Raw genomic sequence first — 22,628 nt, 5'->3', positions numbered from 1 at the left:
CAGCCTGGCCTTGAATGCTTTCAGGGAGGAGGGCTTCCACAGCCTCTGTTCCAGTGTCTCACCACCCTCACAGTAAAGAATTTATCCATAATATCTTGTATAATCTACCCTCTTCCAGTTTAAAGCCATTTCCCCTTGTCCCATTTCTATCTGCGCTTATAAGAAGTCCTTCCCCAACTGATGTGAAAATGGTGGTTTTCAGGAGTTGGAACACTGAGTTTTTCTCTGTGCATTATAAAATGCAAATGCAAAAGGATATACTTTTTCTTTAAAAGAAAGAGTGCTTTTTGTTCACTCTTGATGATTTGTTTGTTTTGCTCTTGAGGTCGCCATTCATGTTCTGTTTTCACATGTTTAACAACAAGATTTGACTGTGTGCTCACTGCCTTTTTTTTTTTTTTAGTAGTATTTTTTTTTTGCCTGAAGTTGTTAGGGGACAACAACAAACTCTTCAGCTTTCCTTGCATTTGCAGATGAGAAAATATCAAGTTGTCACATTCACTGCTTCTATTACTGGCTGAATGGATGGCAGTGAAACTTAAGTTTCCATGCACAGTGGATGCATATCACATTCTCTTGAGGTGTTTCCAGGCCTTGAAATTTGGAAAGGATCACCAAAATGCCTTTGTTTTTCACACATTCTTTATTTCTTCCATGTAATAATGAAAACACGTAGTGGTTACCAATCACATCTGAGTGTGATACGAAATTTCAATAGAAAGCAAAAGGGTACTATTTTAAATAATTTTGCCTATGTGTTAGGATAATGCTGTAGAAACTTAATTTCTGAGTGTGAAGGAAGAGCTATAGATACAGAATTGAACAATTTTTCCAACCTTGGGACATAAAATAATCACTAGGTTCTTATGGGAAAGGGAAGAGAGGAGCCTTAGTCTGAATCCTCAGAGCAAGCAACCTCAATGTTGAGACTCTAGCATAACAGAAGAAATGCATCTGTTTCTGACACAGTCCTGAAACAGTAGAATTTTTTTTCTTCAGTGTTGTGTCCTGATATTGAGACATTCATAGAGAGCCTCTTCACAGTAACTCACTCTGGGTTTTTCTCTTGCAGAAAACTGAGGTAATAGAAGAAGCTTTTCCTGGGTAAGTGTAGATGTTTATTTTTGTGACTTTCTGTGTAAGTGTGTCTTTCTATTTGTGCTCTTTCTTTGGTGTTGTGCTAATAACCAATTTTCTTATTTGAATTAGTATGTTTATGGACACTCCAGAAGATGAGAGAACGAAACTGGTCAGCTGCCTGAGTGCTTTTAGGCAGTTCTGGAGCAGTCTTTCCCAGGTTAAGATTTCATTTGTTTCTTCAATATACTTTTGGGGAGCAGTGGAGGGGAAGATGGGGGTATAGTAAAACCTGAAGTAGTAATAGGCAAATATTTCAGGTATAAGGTCTGTTTCTAGTCATTCGAGTCATCAGAATCTGATTTCAGATACGGCATAGTAAAGAATCTTTACAAGAAAATTATTAGTTTTGACCTTAAGGACACTATATAGTTTTTTTTTTTTGGAAAAGTTAGTGTACATTTCTAATAAAGATAACCAACTGGAAGTGTAACAGTAAGGAAGAAGTTGTTTGTTACAAGTTTTTTGTGGAAGTGAGTAAGTAGGAAGAAAGAAAGTTCAAAAATTACCCTCTAAAAGTTAGATAGGTATTCTTTCTGAAATGCAGTCATCTTCATTTTCAGTGAATTTGATTGTAACTCTGAAGAATAATGTAAACCAATTATATTTTAACCTATTCTTTGCTAATTCACATTTAAAGAAAGAAAAAATGACTATAGAAAAGTGTGTCTTCAGTGGAAAATGTTTCCAGTATTATATCAAATGACTTGTAAGGAGAACTGGATGTTGGACAACTGGACTTCTAGCTTGTTAAATCCTGTTCTTATCTCCTGTCGGTTTCATTTCTTCATAATGGGACTTTTATATGAATTTTATTATTTGTCTTACTATTGTAAATGCACTATTTCTCCCCTCTGCTGCTTTTTCAGGAATCCCATGAGCAGTGTGTCCAGTGGATTGTAAGATTCATTCATAGTCAGCACAGTCCTAAAAGAATTTCTTTTCTTTATGACTGTTTAGCAATGGCAGTTGAAAGTGGACTTTTACCACCCAGGTAAGCTAAGATGCAGTGATTTCAATACATGGAAGTTGCAGTGTTGGAGGGTGTTCTGTGAGATTATTTTTGAAGTATTGCTGGAGAGAACATGCTTATTATCTGCAATTTATTCTTGTGTTGTCCTCTGATAGGATGGTTTGTGAGTCTCTGATAAACTCTGATACACTTGAATGGGAAAGAACACAGTTGTGGGCACTTACATTTAAATTGATCCGGAAGATCATTGGAGGTGTAGACTACAAGGTATCTTCCCTATGTTTCTTTTTTTATGAGAAGATATATTATTTTCTGGGTTTGTTTTTATGACTTTGTTTGCTTGGTTAATGAAATGAAAAAAAAAAAAAAAGTTCATTGAGACCAGATTTAATGCTTTTTCATAAATATTTTATCTTAATAGGTAATTTTGTACAGGTATTCGACTCTTCCTTCTTTTCTTTTTTAGTATGCTGTCATTTTCCATATCTTTATTATTTACAAACTAAGTAACCCTAAGGCAGTTGCTTAAGTGGTACACATCGAAATGTATTACTGTCAAACAGTAAAACCAAAGTTTTTGCATATCCTCTTCCTCTTGTTGCTATGTACGAAAAGGGTCCTGAAAGCTGAGTCTTTAGCAAGGCACAAACCCAACACAAGTGGTAGAAGACCCAAGTATCTCTTGCAAAGTACCACCTCACCAGTGATAGTAGGCTTGTTAGAGCAAAAACCATAATTCACAGGATTGATCTAAAGACCTAAAGGCAATCTACATAAGCTCATTGATTCTCTGGATGCTCATAAGAATTGTAACATTTATTATTCTCATCTGGAGTATGCTGAAGTTGTGAAATTCCAGGAGTTTAATGTCATGAACATTCACATTCTCACAAGCAGTGTGCCTTCTAACAGTAAAAAAACAAAAAACAAACAAAGAAAAAAAAAAAAAAACCAAAAAAACAAAAACAACTGATTTTGCTGAAAATGCTGTCTGACCACATTGATTGTGTAATCTTTCTGCCAGAAATAAAGAATATCAAGGAATATTAATGTTTTCTGCTTTCTTCTAGGGTGTACGCGATCTGTTGAAAGTGATCCTAGAGAAAATCTTAACAATTCCAAACACTGTGAGCTCAGCTGTTGTGCAACAGCTTTTAGCAGCAAGAGAGGTAGTTATCTGAATTTTATATACCACTATGAAAGGAGACACATTCTTTTGGCCTCATTCTTTTGCCACTCATCAGTATTCAATACCCAGGGTGGCTTTCTTTGAGAGTTGGTATAGATCACCAGCAAAGACATGTTTTTTGTGCTCTAATTGTTTCTGTAATTGTGTTTCGTAACTCATTCAAGGAGCTTTTTGGGGATGCTGTAGGTAAGGAAGAGTCAGATCTCATGTTTGACTTACTGAGGTAAGCTGAATGAGAGAAGATACTAAGATTACCTTCCTTCTTTTTCCTTAGTGAGTGAAAGTACTAGTTGTTTTCAGTGTTACGTAGGCAGGTGTAAAGGCATAGATTTACTTGGGTTTAAACAAAGCTAGCTTATGCTAGTACAATTAAAAACTTCTAATCTAATGTAGTATCAGAGTACAACTTAAGAAAAAGTGTATTAATTCTTACCGATACATATTTTTATGGGTTACCTCAGGCTAGTGTATAGACTGCATCTTTGTTTGTCTTATTCATAGGTTTTTTACATTGATATATTTTTCTACTTGCAGGTGGTAGCCTACATTTTAGAAAGAAATGCATGTTTGTTACCTGCCTACTTTGCAGTTACTGAAATCAGAAAACTATATCCTGAAGGAAAACTTCCACACTGGGTAATGATGAGATCTAAAATCAAGCAATTGGTTTTCATAGAGCAAAACTCTAAATCTTTTTTTTTTGTTTTAATCAAACATAAGAAGATTTTAAAATCTCTTGTTATTTTAGTAGATTTCTACTTACCTTAATAAAATGTATAAACATTTTTGTCTTAAGTATTCCTTATCAGTATATGCAACTTAAACTCTTAACCTATTTTTGTTCCTCTTCTCACCCAGTTACTAGGTAATTTAGTGTCGGATTTTGTGGATACCTTCAGACCTACAGCAAGAATAAATTCCATTTGTGGTAAGGGAATGCTTCAAAACAAGTTAACTATTTCATTTCATATGACAAAATTCTGTTATATTTGTTTCATGTAGTGTACTTCCTTTTGTCAGTTTGTTTTAGGGGTCCCTTCTCTTCAGTTTTTGTATTTTGATTATGAGTTGATATTGAAAGTATACTTCTGTTATGTAGACAGCCAATTAATTTCTAAATAGAACAGACTGTAGGAAAATCATAACTTTTCTATGTGTAAGGATTTTGAGCTACTGTAGGCTCACTGGTATGTTAGCCATAGAATATTTTCTTATTTCAGTTTCCAATGGAGCACCTGTAGCTCTCAGCCTCCTCCCTATTCTTACAGACAAATAGGGATGTGTAAACATTTCTTTTCTAGTTGATTACTACCTTTTCTCTTCCACGAAAGAAAAGCTCACCTTAATTCATTGCTAGAAATAGGCAGAGTAAAGTTTGGCTGTTTTAATTGTGATGCATCTTGCTGTTTTCTTTGAAAAAAAATAAAATACTTTCTATTTACTTGAAATGACGGCTGCATTATTTCATAGCTTCAAGAAGTTCTATTCCAAACTTATTCAATGAGATTCAAAGATTAAAGATGTGAAATTATCTATATTGTCCCCAAGCATTTTGTTTCCAAAGCATGTAGTTATTCTACTTATTTAAAAAAAAATATAAATAAAAATAAAAAAAGGTTGAAGGGAAGATATTTATACTTGTTTTATGTGACAATAGTATGGTCAGTTTGGATAACAGAAGCCACAGAACTAGAACTGACAGTGCAATTTAGGTCAAACTTGAGGCACCTAGTACTTAGGTGCACAAGGAGTCCAGTTCAGATACTTCTGTTTAAGCAACTGAAATAAATCCTAGGTGTCTTGTCTAGACTCTCTTGTCTAAATTTACATACAAAAAAAACTTGTTGGTGTGCAGTCTGAATCACACTGTTCATCTCGTGCAGATACTTGCCTGCATCATTTTAGGGGTTGAAAGAAGGAAAATGGAAATAATAGATTGTATATTTACATTAGCAATGCAATTTTGGGGGAAAGGGTTAGTTAACCAAAACTTGATCCCTAGTCCAAACAGTGGCATTAGAGCAGTTTTTGAGTGAACTGGAAGCTCTTTGGGCACAGAAGTTGCTTCTCTCAGAGTAGAATAATGCTGTGACACCTTATGGAATAAGTTTTTATTTTGCTTGTGTTTATGGTTTGCCACACAATATGAATTGCTATAATTTTTTTTTTTCCCATGGGAGTTAGTGTTAATTATTGCAAATACTTTTTATTTTCTGTGTACTCCATCTGAATAGATGGGGATTTAATTCCTTAGATATTCTATTAGCTGAAAAGTTGAACTTCCAATTGAAAGAATAATCAACCTCAAACAATGCCATGCTAAAAGGACTTAAACGTAGAAGTTTAAGGAGAGTGTAAAAGTGGCCGAGGCCAGTTTTTGCATCAGAATGATTAACAGTAGACGAACTTCATTATTTTAGAATTCATAATGTTTCATTGCATATAGGTCGCTGTAGTCTTCTTCCTGTGGTAAATAACTCAGGTGCTATGTGTAACTCGTGGAAACTGGATCCTACAACTCTTCGTTTTCCTTTGAAAGGTCTCTTACCATATGATAAGGTATGTTTTACTAATCTTCTAAAACATATAATATTCAAGAAATATGAAGGTTTTATATCATAAGGAGAAAAAGTTCAGTGGTGGATACTCTACTGTTAAAACCAAGCTAACGTTGCAGTTAGTTATAGATGTTTTTGCTGTGATATGTATTTTAACCTTTATGTGGGTTACCTTCAAAGTAGCATGTGGTGTAATTGCTGCACGGGATGCTGAAGAAAGACATTTGATGTTCTTTGTCAGTGTATGCATGTGGGTGTAAGCAAGAGTAGGGAGTTGAATGAAAGTTAGTTTAGCAATGAGGAGATGGGGAAAAAAAAAAGGGGGAAAATAGTTTCTTCTTTTCTGTACTCTTTGTTTTTCCATAGGAAAGATTATTTTACAATTAAAATGTAAGTTAGCTTAGACAAACTTAAAAGTCTGGAGTGTGAAACAGTGGCATACTGGGAGAACTGAGACTGCAGCATCTCAAGGCTGTTTTCAAAATGCACGCTGTTAGTTAAAGAATGTCTTTCTATTTGACCCCCATAACCCCAGCTCTGAGGAATAGTGGTTACTTCCTCCTTTATTTTGGGTATCAGAAAAAAGATTTGCGCAGATAAATCTGTATGGGTAAAATGCTCACTGCTGTGTTGCTTAATTCAGTCAAATGAGATAATAATGGTCTTGAGGCAATATATGTTTGTGTGTGTTTGCTTTTTTTTTTCTTTTTTTTGAAGGATCTGTTTGAGCCACAGACTGCTTTGTTGAGATATGTGCTGGAACAGCCGTATTCAAGGGATATGGTCTGCAATATGCTAGGTCTGAACAAGCAGGTACTGTAACATGCTGTAACATGTGATTTAATTCTGCATAGAATCTGCACTATTCTTTTTCTCTTTTCTTTGCTATAGCTAACTAAGCAAAACAGTTTAGGTCCAGAGAGTGATTTTATTTTTATTTTTTTAGTTTTTTTATTTTTATTTTTTAGTTTTTGATGAGATCATATTAGGTTAATTGGACACTGTTGTTCCTATCATTTGTATATTGCTTTACGAATGTTAAATTGAAAAATAGAGATTTAAAATATGATTTTTTTTTTGCATTGCTTTTTTTTCCTATAAGGCCAGCCTCAAGTACACCTTTGACAGACAGTAGAAGACTGCTAGCTCAAAAAGAAAAAATGGTTATCGTTCCCATCAGTTTTCAAAATATTGTATTTTGTTATATTGGCGTGTTATAGTACTAGAGAAATGGAAATCTGTGTTTTGTTTTGTTTTGTTTTTTTCTTTTTATATCTTAGAACTGGGAGGGCTTAGTCTGACTTGGGGATCCTTGAGGCTGGCCTCATAGTCACTGTTTTGTCTTTTCTTTTTTTCTTCCTTTATTTTTGTTCTGTCCTGTCTTGTCCTGCCCATCCTCCAATGCTCTAGACCTTGAACATTGCTCAGGTATGTTCACAACCTTACTGTTGTATTGTGACTAACGATACGCTGGCCGCTTTGTAGCCACTGATTCCAGTTAGAGAATACATGTACAGTCAGGGCTTGAAATTGGCAGGACCATTAGCCAAGGGCAAATTCTCAATACATATCTCTTGATATTTGAGAGATGTAGCGTGAAATTGACAGTGAGTGATCCTTTGATGCAAAGATTTTGATTGGAATGAACTTCTACCATTTCCTTTACCAGTCACAAGAACTTTTACTGCTGGAATTTTCAGATGAGTAGAGATTCATAGTTCAATATCTTTCCTTGTGCAAGTGGAAAAACAGCCACTGCACCTGACAGTAAAATTTTACACCTGTAAATACAATCGTTATTAAAAACAAACAAACCAAAAAAGAAAAAAAAAAACCCTAAAAATTTTAATAAGGAAAGGCTTTACTAGTGGATATTTTTTATTAGGAACCCTCTGTAACAAGCCTCCCAACAGGTAATTATGATATCCTCCAAACTAGGTAAAAGAAAGTGCTGAGAGAAGTATTTCCTTTTAAAATTTGCCTACTTATGTTTTCTTTGGTTTCTGTTTTATTCTTTAAAAGCAAACAAAAAAAAAAGAATAACGACAAGCCTAAAAAAATCAAACAAGCAGACTTTGTTTGAAATTTAAGTATAGGTACTGTATTTTCAGTTGATCCTTTGCTACAATTCCACTCCTACTCAAAAAAAAAAAAAAGAAAAAAAAAAGAATCTTTTAAAGATTTATAAAATAGCGTTGCTGTTTGCAATACTATAGTGAAGGTTGTGTCAGTGTTTCCATTTAAGAAACTTTTTTCAGATTTGTCACCTGACTATGAAATTTACATGATCCTGAAACCTTGTGTATGCATTTCCCATTTTAAGCGAAATACGCGAGTGCTCCAGTGCTCTTTCTGGATTGAGATAATGGGTTTGAACGTGCGCATACCTGCACCTTCCTAGACGGTGTGCTGCGTACATCAGTCTTCTGTATTTGAGACTCCTAAGCAGCTGAACTGTTGGACTTCAGTAATGAGCTGCTAGGTTTAGTGATCAGATGAGTACTACTTGTATTCTGTGTCTATTTCTGTGTCTACATTTAGTAATAAATCAGACTTTTCCTCCGTATCTTGTAGTTGGTAAATTATACAAGACCTATACAAAAGTATTTCTTGAACCCATTTTATTTTTCTAAGCTATCTGTGCCTTACAGTCAAAAACTGTCAATGTTAAAAATGCTGTTTTTTTGATTTCTACTTTGCTGTTCTCTAAAAATAAATAAAGGAAATTCGATTGAAGTAATGAAATATATTGAAGTTTTCTTAAAATTTGCTTTCTAGCATAGGAGCTTCTACACAAAGTTTCAATCTAGCATGAAATTTTATGGCCAAGGAACAAACTTGAAGAATGTAGCTTATAAAGGAAATGCTGACAGAACATGAACTATAGCTAGCTGTGCTGCTACAACTATACCATCATAGGGGTGTTAGGCTGCTGAAATGAAAATTTATGAGTCAGAATAGAAATTCAGCATAGGGTAGTGTAGTGGTATAGAACAGGAAATGTTAAATGTTCTACTTAAACATTTATGTTGTTTAAAGCAATAGTTGTAATCACTTCCAGGTACAAATTGACTTTATAGTTGGATTTGTTAATGTAGCCATTTGACCAAAAAAATGTGCTTTTAAAGTCATGTAACTGCATTGGTGTTTTCTGTAAAATGGCTGATAATTATGTATTTTATTGTTAGAATTGAACTAATCTGTATACATTGATTGTCACAATAATAAGATGCTTAGCATTGCAAATAGCACCAAGTTTGTTTCAAAAACAAGTACAGAAACACCTCGAAGTGATAATCAGGCATTCCTTTTTACTTATATGAAGCTGCTTGTATACCCTATCAACTATTCACACAGATCCATTTGCAGGATTGGAGCCTTCATTTGAATCTTTTGGCATCACAATCTAGGTATGGTTCAGCAAATCAGAAATTTGCCCTAGTTCTTGAATATTGTTGAAGATGAACGATGAAGTTCTCTGGTTCAGTCCTAACTAAGCAGATATATATTAGAAAAGTGTTCACTTGAACCGTCTCTGTGTTGTGTAGAAAATACAAACCCAGCTGTCCTGCTAACCTTGCAGAGAAAAACGTGAAGGTAAAATTTGATATGTTTTTGGATTCATATGTTCCTTTCAGAAATTGAAGGTTTGTTGTGGGATTTTTATGAGCTTTTCATATATCTTTATCCATTATGTGGGTTTAAGTCCAGCTACAGTAATGCCAACTTCAGAATATTCCTTTTCTTGGAGTCTGGGGGTGGTTTTTTTGTTTGTTTAGTTTAGGGTTTTTTTGTTTGTTTGTTTGTTTTGCTAGTGCATACTTTTGAGTGGGGTTGTATTTTCCTTTGTATACCTCTGTGAAATGGCTTGTAAGAAGCATGGTTCTATCATATCACTTCTATATTAGTTGTTGGCTGGAGTAATGCTGCCTTCTTTTAAATTTATTTTTAAAATAATTTTGTTGAGATATGCCACAGTCTGTTGGGTTTTTTTTATTGTTATTTTTTTGTTTGGAAAATGCTTAACAGTTAAAAGTATGTTAATACACTGATGCCAAATTAAGATTAAACTTGGAGATCGTATTTAAAGGAGTCCTTGAAACAGTTGCATATTGAAATCATGTTTCAGTAATGTCTTAAAACAGTCATGAAACTACTTTGGAACATTTTGATTTACATTTTGACCTTCTATATGCATAAAATTTTGCTTTAAAAAAGAAGCTCTTTTTCTTGCATGATTAGTCTGGGTGGCATTGCCTCTTAACAGTGAAGTTGACTCCAAGTTTACATTAAACTTTGATTTCTTTGGGTTGAGGAAAATTTTAAAACAGACAATTTTTCATGTCTTATTTCTGTAATGTTATACAAACATTTAATTGGGAGCTGTAATATTAGTGATTCTGTAAATCATCAGTAGTGATCTGTATGAGTTTATGAAATTACCTGTACCATACTCTGCCCAGGTGAAAGTATAGCTGCAGTCTTTCCTAACTACAACCAGAACAGTTTGAAAAAGACACTTATTTAATGCCTGTCCATGCATTGTGGCAGTAGAATTAAAACATCAAGTGAAAGGAATGATGTAATGCAAAACCTGACTTTCCTTTCCCTTTTTAATATACTGTGTATTGATCTTGGAGGCCTGGTTTCTGATATTACCAGTGTTAACTTGGCAAAATACTTAGGCTATGATTACTGTTTTGGATGCATTTTTGGTTGTCTGTATTTTAAGAACACTTGAGTGCATTTTTCTCGTTAGAAAATGAGTAAGATTCAATGAGGAAAACTTTAGAATGCCCAATAGTCTTAGCAGAAATAGAATCTGATATAATATAAACAACATAAAAGGCTAGATTTGAGTCTTGGTAGCGTATAACTTTGGAAAATGGAAGTGAGATCGAACTGTAGTGTCATTCCATGTGAAAACTTTGAGCTGGATTTATATATGGAGGCAACCCTTTCTCAACGAGTTTCTTAGACTGTTTGGCCTCCTGAATCCATTCTTAAATTTAGCTACATAGCTCAAAAATATAAAATGTTGTTTCTTTAAATCACTTAAAATGATAATAATCTGCAGGTAGCCTCACTGAATTCTTAGAATACTTTACCTTGAGGGCAGTCTTTTTTTTTTTTTTTAAAAAAAAAAAAAAAAAAAAAAAAAGCAATTGAAGATTTGATGTACTTCAGAAAGCTACCAGTTGTACATTGGAGGGCTGGTCTCAAAAAGTTTCAGTATCAGATTGTCACAGTAGAACTTCTTTTTCCCTTGTATTCCTGTATGATTTAGTAGTGTTTTCAGTGCTGTTATGTATTTGTCAGTCATTTACAGATTATTTCCAGAGCAAAATGGAGAATGTATTTATGTAACAAAATTACAATATTTTCTTTTTTGAAAAAAAGAAAAACCAAAGTGGTTTTTGAATGTTGTATTTTTTCCACATATATAAAGTATATTCGTATACGAAATTAGTCTCTCTTTAGGCATTTCAAACCACAAATTCCTGTTTATTTTTGAGGAAAATCAGCCCTCGGAGTCTCAATGCATATTGAGGTGCTGTATTTCAGTTATGAGTGCTGAATAAAACAAGACAAGACCCCAATCCTGCTTACACACTTGCAAGTGCAGTATTTTATTTTGAGTAATCCAAAAACTATAGGTACAAAATTTGTGCTGAATATCTTCACTGAAAATATGCAAAAAATGCCAGAAAACTAGTTAAACAAGATGGAATGTGAAGTTTTGCTTTGTCTTTCATAGGCTACTGTAAAACAATGAAATGATGAATTTCAGAATAAAAAGATGAATTTAATTATTTCTTCCCACTGATGAACTTTTTCCCAGTCTTAGGATTATTAAGAATAGTAAAAATTCCTACTGGAAATTCTGGCTTTCTTTTTAACAGTAATATTTTCCTGTTGTATTCTTTGAATAACTTGATCCTAATTTAATATAGCCTAACATGATTAGGCCTGTGGACATTAACCCAGTGCTTAGCAAACTATTAAATTTCAAGCCCTGTACGTAGTAGTTTTGCATGCCAGATTATAAACTAGTCTGTAGTCTTGTCTGTTGCACCCTGCTCTGCTTCATAAGTAGTTGCTCTGGGGGAGTGGGGACGATGGGATAATGGAAAAAAAAACCAAAAAACCCAAAACAATGAAATCGAATTATTCTCATTTGGAGTGTTAATATTGCTCTCTGTAAACCTGTAGTGTGGTTGATCTGTGATAATGGCATTGTGTACTGGAAGAGAAGGTGAAACAGTAACTGATGCTTTCTGTTATAGTTAGAGGTTTGTGTTAAGCATGCTTCAAGAAAACACAGCTAGAATTGTAGCTTTCTGCAGTTTGGGGCTGGTGAAGAGCATGCAACAGGGGATGCTGTTCATTATATTTTGTCAATTTTTCCAATTTTTGCATATTATGTTTTATTAAGAAGAATCTCTTTGTTTTTATGGGAAAAGATTACCATTGATGAATGTTAGAACAAGCATCCCCTTTCAGCATCTCTCTTTCCTTTTGTTATTTCTTACTTTATTAATTAAAAGGTTTTTAGGCTGCCTGGCTAGAAAGTCAAAGAATTCATCTAAGGCATCCCTAAAATATTTTGAGTATTTGGATAATCTTCTTAAACTGTTTTTACGTATGCCTTATGGCCTCTAGTAAGGCAAACTGCATTTTCATGATTAGTGTTTGAGCAGCTTGGTTCCTTTTCTTTGGTATCATTTAAAGTAGTAATGTTTTCTTTAAGGCTGCATTATGTTACAGGTGTCAGATGTAAAAATTTTGAAAATGGAAGAAAAATGGGACCATTCCTGAAGAGATCATCATGAAACAAACAGAAGTTACATTATTCCCATCGTGCTAGCACTGTGAATTTAACTGGAATAAGTTACATTCCACACTGCTTTTTGTCCTTAGTAATAACACTGTTCACATACAGGGTAATAAAAAGTTGTTGTCCTTGATATTAAAGTTGATGGTCTTCACATGTAAGATTTATGGTCTGAGTTTCAGACTACTGGTGGTGGTCCTGGTATATATACACCTGTAGTAACATATGGACCTGAATATATGTAGTGTGTTTCTTACTTGATTATTGCTGAAGATCTTTGGAGGAGGTGTGTTATTTAAAATGATGTATGCTTTTTGCACAGCTCTCTGTGGAGATAGTAGCAATCGAAATCCAGCATGTAAAGAGTTCAATGCTGTGATACATATTGTGCACAGAACAGTAATTACACAGAACATACCACTTAGCTTAATTTTCAAGTCTTTTTGATTCTGTATTGCACCAGCTGTGTCTGTAGGACTTCTACTTTTAGGAGTGTTAATTCTGCTGCTAGTTGTAGATGAGCTCAAAATGAGAGTGAGAAGGAGAAGAAATAGGCATTAAATGCCTGTACTGTGTGTTGGGGTGCTTCTGGTTTTGGCAGTATTGTTGGTCTCTCCTTTGAAATTTCTTTAAAGAAGAGGGGGGAAAACAAAGGAAAGCAACAAAAAGCAGTGTATTAAAATAATGAATTATGTTTTCTGTAAGATCAAAAAAATAAATATTCTGCACAAACTTAGTGAAAGTAGAGACAAGAAATACCAGATGTTGTTTTTTTTTTGCATACTGATGATCTGTCTCATGGAACCGAGTACAGAATAATGCAGTGCTTGATAAAATGTAAGAAACATTATGACCTGTAACATAGTGCAGCTTTAACGCAGTGGCTTATCCTTAACTTAAGTTCAGACTTCATTTCATGCTTCCCAGCCTTCTGTCAAAATACTGTACTGTAATTGCAACTGTGCGAGTTCTGCAGTTAATGGCAAGGCTTTTGGAATACTGTATCTGATCTCTGCCTTACAGCACAAGCAGCGCTGCCCTGTGCTGGAGGACCAGTTGGTGGATCTTGTGGTGTATGCCATGGAACGGTCTGAGACTGAAGAGAAGTTTGACGATGGTGGAACCAGTCAGCTTCTGTGGCAGCATCTCTCCAGCCAGCTCATTTTCTTTGTGCTCTTTCAGTTTGCAAGCTTTCCTCATATGGTCCTGTCACTCCATCAAAAGGTAAATTGTTTGTATCGATCCCTGCTGGTAAGAGAGAGAGTAAAAATACTAAATTTAAAAAATAAACATTTTTGATTTTTAATAGGATAGTGAGCACTATCCTATTACTTCTTTCAAGAAGTACCTTATGTGTCACATTTTTCTTTCATGTTGTGCTCTGTAGAAGTGACTCGAATTCTCGAGTTACATTGTGTTATACTGGATATACAGCGAATGATTTTTGCAGTAAGAGTAGTGTGCTGGAGCAAGTTACCCAGAGAGGTGGTGCAGACCTCTTTCCTGGGGGCATTCAAGGTCAAGCTGGACAGGTCTGAGCAACTTGATCTAGCTGTAGCTGTCCCTTGTTCACACAGAAGAGCTTGACTAGATGTCTTTTAAATCTTTTTAAGAGCCCTTCCAAGTCAAATGATTCTGTGATTAGTTTGGTCTATTGTAGCTTATTCAGATATGGGATATTGTATTATATTTGGGTTCAAAATATGTTAGTTGCTGGACCTGGGAGGAGCTAAAGAAACATGCCTTGTAGGTGGATGCAAGAGTGTGCAAGATCATTTGTCCAATTACAGTGGCAATAGCATTATAATCTGAAGTTTATTGCTACTTCCTCACAGTAATACTGTTAAAAGTGATGCACTTTCAATTATTTACCCTTTCCTTTTTGAATTCTGAAGGCGGTGATATCATTCTTCCTTAAGAAAGGGTAGGAAAGGTTAAAGTGTATCAGCAATATCCTGAGTTCTCTTCTGGAAGAGTTGTGGTGCTGATGGTATGAAAAAGATGTTCTTTCTACTTGCTGTAGAATTAACTAATAGCTATATGTGGATAAAATTTCTAGCATGCTACGTATCTTTGCACAGTTACATGAATATCCAAATGTATTATATATAGTGAATATAGTGAATAGTGAACTTACTGCATTATTTTTCTTTGCCTATTTTGGTAGCCCTAAAATTAGGTTGCTTTCCTATAATGGCTGTTAATGAGCCTTCGGTGAAGTAAACCAATGTTATTCGGTGAAGTAAACCAATGTTATTGAAACAATGGGTGCTATGCCACAAAATTTATTGTGTATAAAAATATTAAAATATTAATAAAATAAAATAAAAAATATAATATAAAAATATTAAAAATAACTTACACAAATGTAAGTTAAAAATAAACGAAGCTAGATTAGAAACTGTGTACTCATTATTGAAGAATTGCTGTTACAGCCAAACTAAAACTAAAAATCAGACTACATACATGAAAATCAGGCATGTCTAGAGAAATCCAGATGAAGCAAACTCAAGTTGTTTGGGTTCTGAGACTTTTTAAAATGGAGTTAATATAAAACCCACTATGTGCTGCTATCTCTTGCAACACTGCCTTTGGCTACAGGGCTGCAGTGTGACAGTTTAAGTCACATAGTTGAGTTGCTTTTTTTGTTTGTTTTTGATTTTTGGTTTTTGTTTTTCAAAATGGTGTCCTTGAAGAGCTAAATACACTTAAAATTTTACTGTTAATTGCTGTGGCCCACACAGTGTTTTTGTGTTGGGACTACTTGCCTTTTCATCATCTTTCTGAAAGTCTGGCATGTATTTCTGCTTATATTGTGCTATAAAATGCCAAATAACCTCTGAAAACTGGAGCCATTTTAGCCTCCTCTTTTACTTTCATTGGATCTTCACAGAGATATTTATTTTCCTGCCTGCAACATTTGTCTGTTATTGAGTGTTTTTGACAGTTGGCAGGCCGTGGCCTCATTAAAGGAAGAGACCATCTGATGTGGGTGCTACTGCAATTCATCTCTGGCAGCATCCAGAAGAATGCGCTGGCTGACTTCCTCCCCGTTATGAAGCTTTTTGACCTCCTTTATCCTGAGAAAGAAGTGAGTCTTTGGTTATTATTCAACATGACACCTTTGTATATAGATATCACTATTTGTACAGTCAACAAGTGTACAGTTGGAAGAGTATCACGGCTAGGGTGGTACACTTTACAGGTGTTATAGTTGGAAAGACTATCGTGGTGAAACAGGGACAGTCAAGGAAGAAATGCTCACCTGTATCTGAGGATCTAGGATTGCAGTGGAAAACTCCAAAAAGAAGAGATCTCTAGAAGGAGATCCTTTCCCAGCAGTAGTCAGTCCTTAAATGGGGTCTAGGAGGTGTGGAGCCTGGCTCCCACCTGTGCTCCCAGGTCTGGCCCAGTCTGTGCCTGAGGTGGTCTATCAGTTGGTTCAGGCCATGACTCAACAGTTCCCATATACCTTTGTTCTTCAGTTGGTATTGCATCAATGCACTGCTTAGTTGGAGATTCATATAACTAAATGAAAGATTTCCAGTACTTCCCAGCTATGTTTTTTTCAATAACCACATATGTCCAGCGTTTGGGTTTTTTTTTTAACTACAAAACAATGAGCACAACCAAATGTCATGTTGTCCCTAAGTTTTGTTTGACTAAGGTTTTGAGAAGGTGTTTGTTAGAGCCCTGAGAATATACTATTAAGGAATAGTATACAGGTTCATTGTTACATCTGTGAATACATTATCGGATACTTTTTCATGTGCAAGTAAAATGAACAAGACACTTTAAATTTGTTTAGTATTAATGACTGCCTAAAATTCTTTCTGTAATCTTACATCAGATCCTAGTTGTGCTTGGTATGTTTCTCTAAAATGAATGTTCTTGAGGTAGTAAACTCTCTCTTGAGTTTAGAGAAAGTTATTAAACCTCCACAACAGTTCTGTCAGTGAGATATCCTCATTGCTTGCTTTTACAGTGTCTTCTGTTTTGGGTCAGGAGGTAAGTTAACAAAAATGTGTGATGCACCAAACTGATAAGGTTGAGTGTACTATTTTATTCCTCCTAGGGAAGTTTTTTGACTGACAGAAATTCTGTAGTACAATTTGTTGCGTGATCTCACAGATGTTTCATTACCACAAACTGTGAGAAGAGTGACTGGATCAATTAACTGTAGTGATGGGCTTTGAGTTATACTTTCTTCAAATTTTTGTGGGAATTTGTGGATACTGGCTACATTGGTTTTCTCTGTATTAATACATGCAGCATCATCACTTTGATTGTTTCCTTCTTCAGTGTATTCCTGTACCTGATATTAACAAACCGCAGTCCACTCATGCTTTTGCGATGACCTGTATTTGGATTCATCTGAATCGTAAGGCGCATAGCGACAACTCCAAGTTACAGATTCCCATTCCTCATTCTCTTAAGCATCACCATGAGTGAGTTATGTTCTTTGTTGTTACACTTTGGTATGTTTGTAGACATAATGGAATAAGACTCCTCAAGTCTATGTTCAGAAGGTATTGTGTGCTGGGATGTTGTGTAAGGGTTACTAAAGAATTGAAGCAGCACTAAGACCTCAAAGTAAAAATACTACATAAAAAAAATGAAATGCTGTTATTATACCTTAAAGGAAATTACATTACATGTAAAAGGGGTAACTCTTAACTTCTGATGGAGATTCAGAAAGAAAATCAGTTACTTTGTTTTATTATGCTATGAGTTGGAAAGTGTGGTACGCTAAATTTTTTTCTGAAAAAGTCATTTTTAAGGTGTATTTTCCTTCAGAAGTATTTTTCTGACAGAAGAAAATGCAGCTCGATCAGATTTTTCTGAACAGTTGAGTATGTGGCAGATCTAGTTATTTGATGCTGTCCAGTTAATAAATATTTTTTCCCATTATTTTAAAATGGATTTTTTAACCGGAGTTATTGTGGTTCTGATCCTTGAATCATACATGTACCAGTTTCTTTTTACTTAATGTTAATCTGTTTTTGGTACTCTAGGTTTTTGCAACAGAGTTTAAGAAACAAAAGTTTACAGATGAATGACTACAAGATTGCCTTGTTGTGCAATGCTTATTCAACCAATTCAGAGTGTTTTACATTGCCAATGGGCGTACTGGTGGAGACTATTTATGGAAACGGCAACATGAGGATATCTCTTCCAGGGACTAATTGCATGGCATCAGGGTCTATAACCCCGTTGCCAATGAACCTCTTGGACTCGCTCACAGTTCATGCCAAAATGAGGTATAGTCAGCTTTTTTTTTTTTTTGAATAAAGAAAGAAAACAAGCAAATTCTTATGTAATTAATTTTCACTATGGAAATACTCATGTTCTTGAAAATGCTATGTATAGATCTCTTGCTTTGTATCATAAGCATTGTAACTTACATCTGTTTGTTTTTTGATTGAAAAATATTTTCTCTTTCCTCAGTCTGATTCATAGCATAGCTACAAGGGTAATTAAGCTGGCTCATGCAAAATCTAGTGTGGCCTTGGCTCCTGCTCTTGTGGAAACCTACAGTCGCTTGTTGGTTTATATGGAAATAGAGTCCTTGGGCATCAAAGGCTTTATCAGTAAGAAAAAAAGCTCCTTCCCCTCAACCCTTCCCTTCTCCTTTAGTTCAGTAGCACATACAAGTTGTTCTGTATTTGAAAACAACAACAACAAAATATCTTAAGCGAAGGTTCTAAATTGGACAGAAATGATATTCAGTTTAATTCCTTAAAATAATGCAGATGTCAGTTGTACATGTTCAGTCAGAAAATTGAGCTCTCTACATGTACAATAATGTAAAACACTGCTTGCATGTGCTCTTTGTAATTAATACAATACTCACGAATCACATGTCTGATATGTAGCTCACTGTAACTGTCTATCCACAGTGGTATACCTTGTAGCTACATTTTGAAGCTAGATCTCTTGGAAAACTTATTTTATGAACTTTTTCATAAGGTCAGCTCCTGCCAACTGTGTTCAAATCTCACGCCTGGGGAATTCTGCACACTCTGCTAGAAATGTTTAGCTATCGTATGCATCACATCCAGCCTCACTATCGAGTCCAGCTGCTCAGCCATCTTCATTCCTTGGCTGCTGTGCCACAGAGAAATCAGAACCAGCTTCATCTGTGGTAAGTGATTGTTATCATGTTTCGTTTTAAAATTTTTTTCTTCATTGTACGTTGAAAGTTGTTTAAGAACTATACTATGTTTGAAACAGGATGCAAGTACCTCCCACTCTTAGTTTTGTGACTGTGGTGTTTTGTAGAATCTCAGCAGACTGTTTTGGAGCTACAGTTACATGCTAGTAGGAGTAGTCTGCAGTTGCTTGCAGCAGTCTGTATCAGACAGGAGATCAGCACCATCATGTCAAGAGATGTCAGAAAACTGTTGAGCTCCTTCCACTTCAATTGTAGTCACAGTGACTAGTTTGTCTGCTCATGGGATTCTGCTTGTTTATTCCTGTAGATGATGTATAAGCCCATTACAAGAATTAAACTGATTCCAGTTCATTTGGTAGTAACGTTAATTTTCAGTCAGATCAGAGAAATAACTTCACTCATTTTACTCATCTTAGATCTATAAAGGAGTCAGTATGAAGCTGTGGGGGCTCTGTGTGAATTTGTGGGGAAAAAATAATTGATGTATGCCTTGCATCAGTGTAAGTCACACTTTAAAACAATAGCTAATCTGCATACAAGAAAGATGGAAGGACTAGTTCAAATTCTAGAGTCCATGTGCAGTTAATTCTAGGGAAAAATACTGGTTTTTGTTGTCTTATGTTTTTTGAAAGGTTAAGCTGCAGACTGATACTCAGTTTGTATCCAGAATCTGGGTTTATTTCTTTTGGTTTTTCTTTTTAATTTACTAGATGATATTTAAGGCTCCTTCCAACCCAATCTATTCTATGGATTTGAAGCTGGAAATAGTGTTCTTTTTATTGTTTTGTCTGAGTACTGTTTTGTCTTTTCACTTCATGAAAGACAAGATCGTTATGTGAATCAGACAACTTAGGTGCACGTAACATGTTGCTAGTTTGGGGTAAACTAATAGATGGCTTTGGCATTTCAGAGACATGAGATTGTAAAAATCTCTTAAATTACTTCAAACTGTCTCATGTGAAAAGCACTTGCAGTCAGCATGTGGTAAAATAAAGTGCTTTTCATCAAAAGCAATACTTCATTTCTTTAGTGAGGATGGTCTAGTGATTTCCATTTCAAGGTGGTATCTTTGCAAATTCTTTGTCTTGTTCATGCTTGGGTTTTTTTGTTCTGTTCTAGCATGCGTATGTTAGTCCGTATATCTTTGTTTAGATGAAGGTGTTCAAAAGATAATAAAGGGGAGCTCTAAACTGGGGAAACCCCAATCTGGTTTCCAACTACTCTGCACCCGAAATTTTCACTAAATCAACTTTTGAGGGGCTTTATTTGAAAGAAAGTTGAGAACATCACTTGCAAAACAAATGGTTTTGTATTACATGAAGTAGAAACTAAAAGAGTCTTTTTAGAATCTTAGAAGCAGTAGTATAGGTGTTATTTACTAATTGGACTGTTTCCTTCTTTCAGTGTTGAGAGCACTGCTTTAAGGCTAATCACAGCTTTGGGCAGCTCAGAAGTCCAACCGCAGTTTACACGATTCCTCAGTGACCCCAAAACAGTTCTGTCCGCAGAATCAGAAGAACTCAACAGGGCTTTAATCTTAACTCTAGCAAGAGCAACGCATGTGACAGGTAACAGTGGTGTGCTGAGATGATGTTTAACTGAAGATTGAAGTCAGACCACTTCTCTATAATACCATTTAACATAAAATCCTAGAAATGACCCAGTCCAAATATATATCCCACAATTTTCCTGTTTTGAGAAATGTATAATTTGTGCTTATGAATTCTGACGTTATTTGTAGGGAAAAAGCCATCAGAAGTCAGATGTATAAAAATCAACTAGATCTTAAACACAGATCTAGTGTTACCATCTTGTTCTCTTTATCCTGCTTTCAATTTCATTATTAAAGGTTTGGATTGATGACTGATATTTGACATTTAAAAGTAAAAATGTAATGTTAAGAGCAAGTATGTTGCTCGTGCAGAAACCTCATTTGCTTACCTTTTAAGAAGTAGTAGCATGTGCTTTGGATTTGGGAGGGAAGAGGGAGAAGTTTTTATTGCGGATTTTAATGTGTTAGGAATTTATAATTATAGTGGGTAGTTCTTGTTAGCTTGGTGAAGGGTACTTTCTCTAGCTCCTTTGTTTATGGAAAAATATACTTTTAGTGTAAAGACTTGATGGGGAATGAGAACAATTGATTTTAGAAAAACTGATGGAGGAAATCTTTAAATAAAGGGCTTCTCTGTGTTTAGTTTTTATGCCTTTGATCAATATATGTAATTTTAAACCGATATTGGAGGCTAGAAGGGAGTGAGTTTTGTTTGATTTCTATAGCTTAATCTTGCCCCATTCCTGGATGCATTCAAGGCCAGTCTGGATGTGGCTCTGGGCAGCCTGGGCTTGGTGGTTGGTGACCCTGTACATAGCAGGGGGGTTGAAACTAGATGATCATTGTGGTCTCTTTCAACTCAGGCCATTCTATGATTCTGTCAATTGAGAAAACTGCTGAGCTGTTTTTTAAAGCAATGCAGAAGTAGCATCCAGTGATTTCACTGTCATTAATTTCCTCAAGGTTTTTTAAAATTTTAATCAGTTAATCAGCAGTAGCATGTTCTGCTGTTGTTAAAGAAAATTAAATATAAGATCTTAAAATGGTGCTTGCTTTATTTCTAGCTCAAAGCCTAAAAGTAATTCCATTATTGTTAATATTGTAAAATATGTTATTCTATGGAATAAATAAGATTCTATAGGAAGGGATGGGAGAAGCTGGTCAAAAAGTGAGCGCTTTTATACAACAGAGCCTTAATGCATGTTGCTACAGAACAAATAACAATAAGCAACATTAGGATTATTTTTACATGAAATTCTAATGTTGTCAATCCATTTCTTAGATTTTTTCACAGGCTCTGATTCAATTCAAGGAACTTGGTGCAAGGATATATTGCAGACTATCATGAGTTTTACTCCACATAACTGGGCATCCCATACACTAAGCTGTTTTCCAGCTCCACTGCAGGTAATAGTTATGCTGATGATTTTATATCTGGAAATACGCAGAACTTACTCTCTAAACAAGTTATTTTGCTTTTTACTAGTCAGTGAGATTCATTTTCTGTCTGTGCTATGCTAAATCAGTGTAAAAAAACATGCCTGTAACACTGATGTATCTTCAGAAATGAGTTAGCTTTTCCTGAAGTATTCTAAGGTCAAGTTTGGCAAGTTGATACTACTAGCTAAAGCTAAATCAGATCTTTAAAAAATATATAAATAATGATTGAAGAAGCCTGTAATCTTGTGGCAGTTTGTCATATATTATTGACAAAATAGTCAGCATGGTGTCAGGGTGAAGAATCCTGCCTAGTGGATTTTCATTGTACAAGGAAGTAGAAACTTATAATGTGCAAAGTCAGGCTGAAGTTGGCCTTTCATACTTTTATTTTAGGCTCTCGGTCACACTACATCCTACTTTTCTTTCAGGTGTTCTTCAAACAGAATAACGTGCCTCAGGAAAGCCGTTTTAACCTGAAGAAGAATGTGGAAGAAGAATATCGGAAGTGGAAGTCTATGACCAATGAAAATGAAATAATCACACGCTTTTCAGTGCAGGGTTCACCCCCACTTTTCCTTTGTCTGCTGTGGAAGATGCTGCTAGAGACAGATCACATTAATCAAATTGGTTACAGGTGAGTATACAGAAGGTGCAATTTCAATGTTTGTGCAGCAGCATTTTCTGCTAGGAGGACATAGTCCATGTGCATTGGAGCTCAATTTGCACATACTTTTTAAAATTTTGAACATGGGGAACAAAAGAGTGGAGC

At 35.2% G+C, this 22,628-nt stretch overlaps 1 protein-coding gene across 2 annotated transcripts in view; it reads left to right on the top strand.

Annotated features, from left to right (window-relative positions):
• MED23 (mediator complex subunit 23) overlaps positions 1–22,628 on the top strand; it is a 34,446-nt gene that overhangs the window by 752 nt on the left and 11,066 nt on the right. Inside the window, exons 2-20 of one of the 2 annotated variants that reach the window (XM_048936595.1) lie at positions 1,073–1,104; positions 1,210–1,297; positions 2,007–2,131; positions 2,266–2,377; positions 3,181–3,279; positions 3,834–3,935; positions 4,158–4,227; positions 5,746–5,858; positions 6,575–6,670; positions 7,268–7,285; positions 13,716–13,916; positions 15,640–15,783; positions 16,995–17,140; positions 17,708–17,953; positions 18,141–18,283; positions 18,663–18,837; positions 20,272–20,435; positions 21,702–21,826; positions 22,288–22,493. In XM_048936595.1, coding sequence (XP_048792552.1) covers positions 1,073–1,104; positions 1,210–1,297; positions 2,007–2,131; positions 2,266–2,377; positions 3,181–3,279; positions 3,834–3,935; positions 4,158–4,227; positions 5,746–5,858; positions 6,575–6,670; positions 7,268–7,285; positions 13,716–13,916; positions 15,640–15,783; positions 16,995–17,140; positions 17,708–17,953; positions 18,141–18,283; positions 18,663–18,837; positions 20,272–20,435; positions 21,702–21,826; positions 22,288–22,493 — 2,405 coding nt within the window. The remainder of the gene's footprint in view (positions 1–1,072; positions 1,105–1,209; positions 1,298–2,006; positions 2,132–2,265; positions 2,378–3,180; positions 3,280–3,833; positions 3,936–4,157; positions 4,228–5,745; positions 5,859–6,574; positions 6,671–7,267; positions 7,286–13,715; positions 13,917–15,639; positions 15,784–16,994; positions 17,141–17,707; positions 17,954–18,140; positions 18,284–18,662; positions 18,838–20,271; positions 20,436–21,701; positions 21,827–22,287; positions 22,494–22,628) is intronic. The other variant, XM_048936596.1, reaches the window with a different exon arrangement.

The sequence above is a fragment of the Lagopus muta genome, chromosome 2 (genome assembly GCF_023343835.1).
Source record: "Lagopus muta isolate bLagMut1 chromosome 2, bLagMut1 primary, whole genome shotgun sequence".
Lineage (NCBI taxonomy): Eukaryota > Metazoa > Chordata > Aves > Galliformes > Phasianidae > Lagopus > Lagopus muta.
This window is presented reverse-complemented; position numbering and strand designations above follow the sequence as displayed.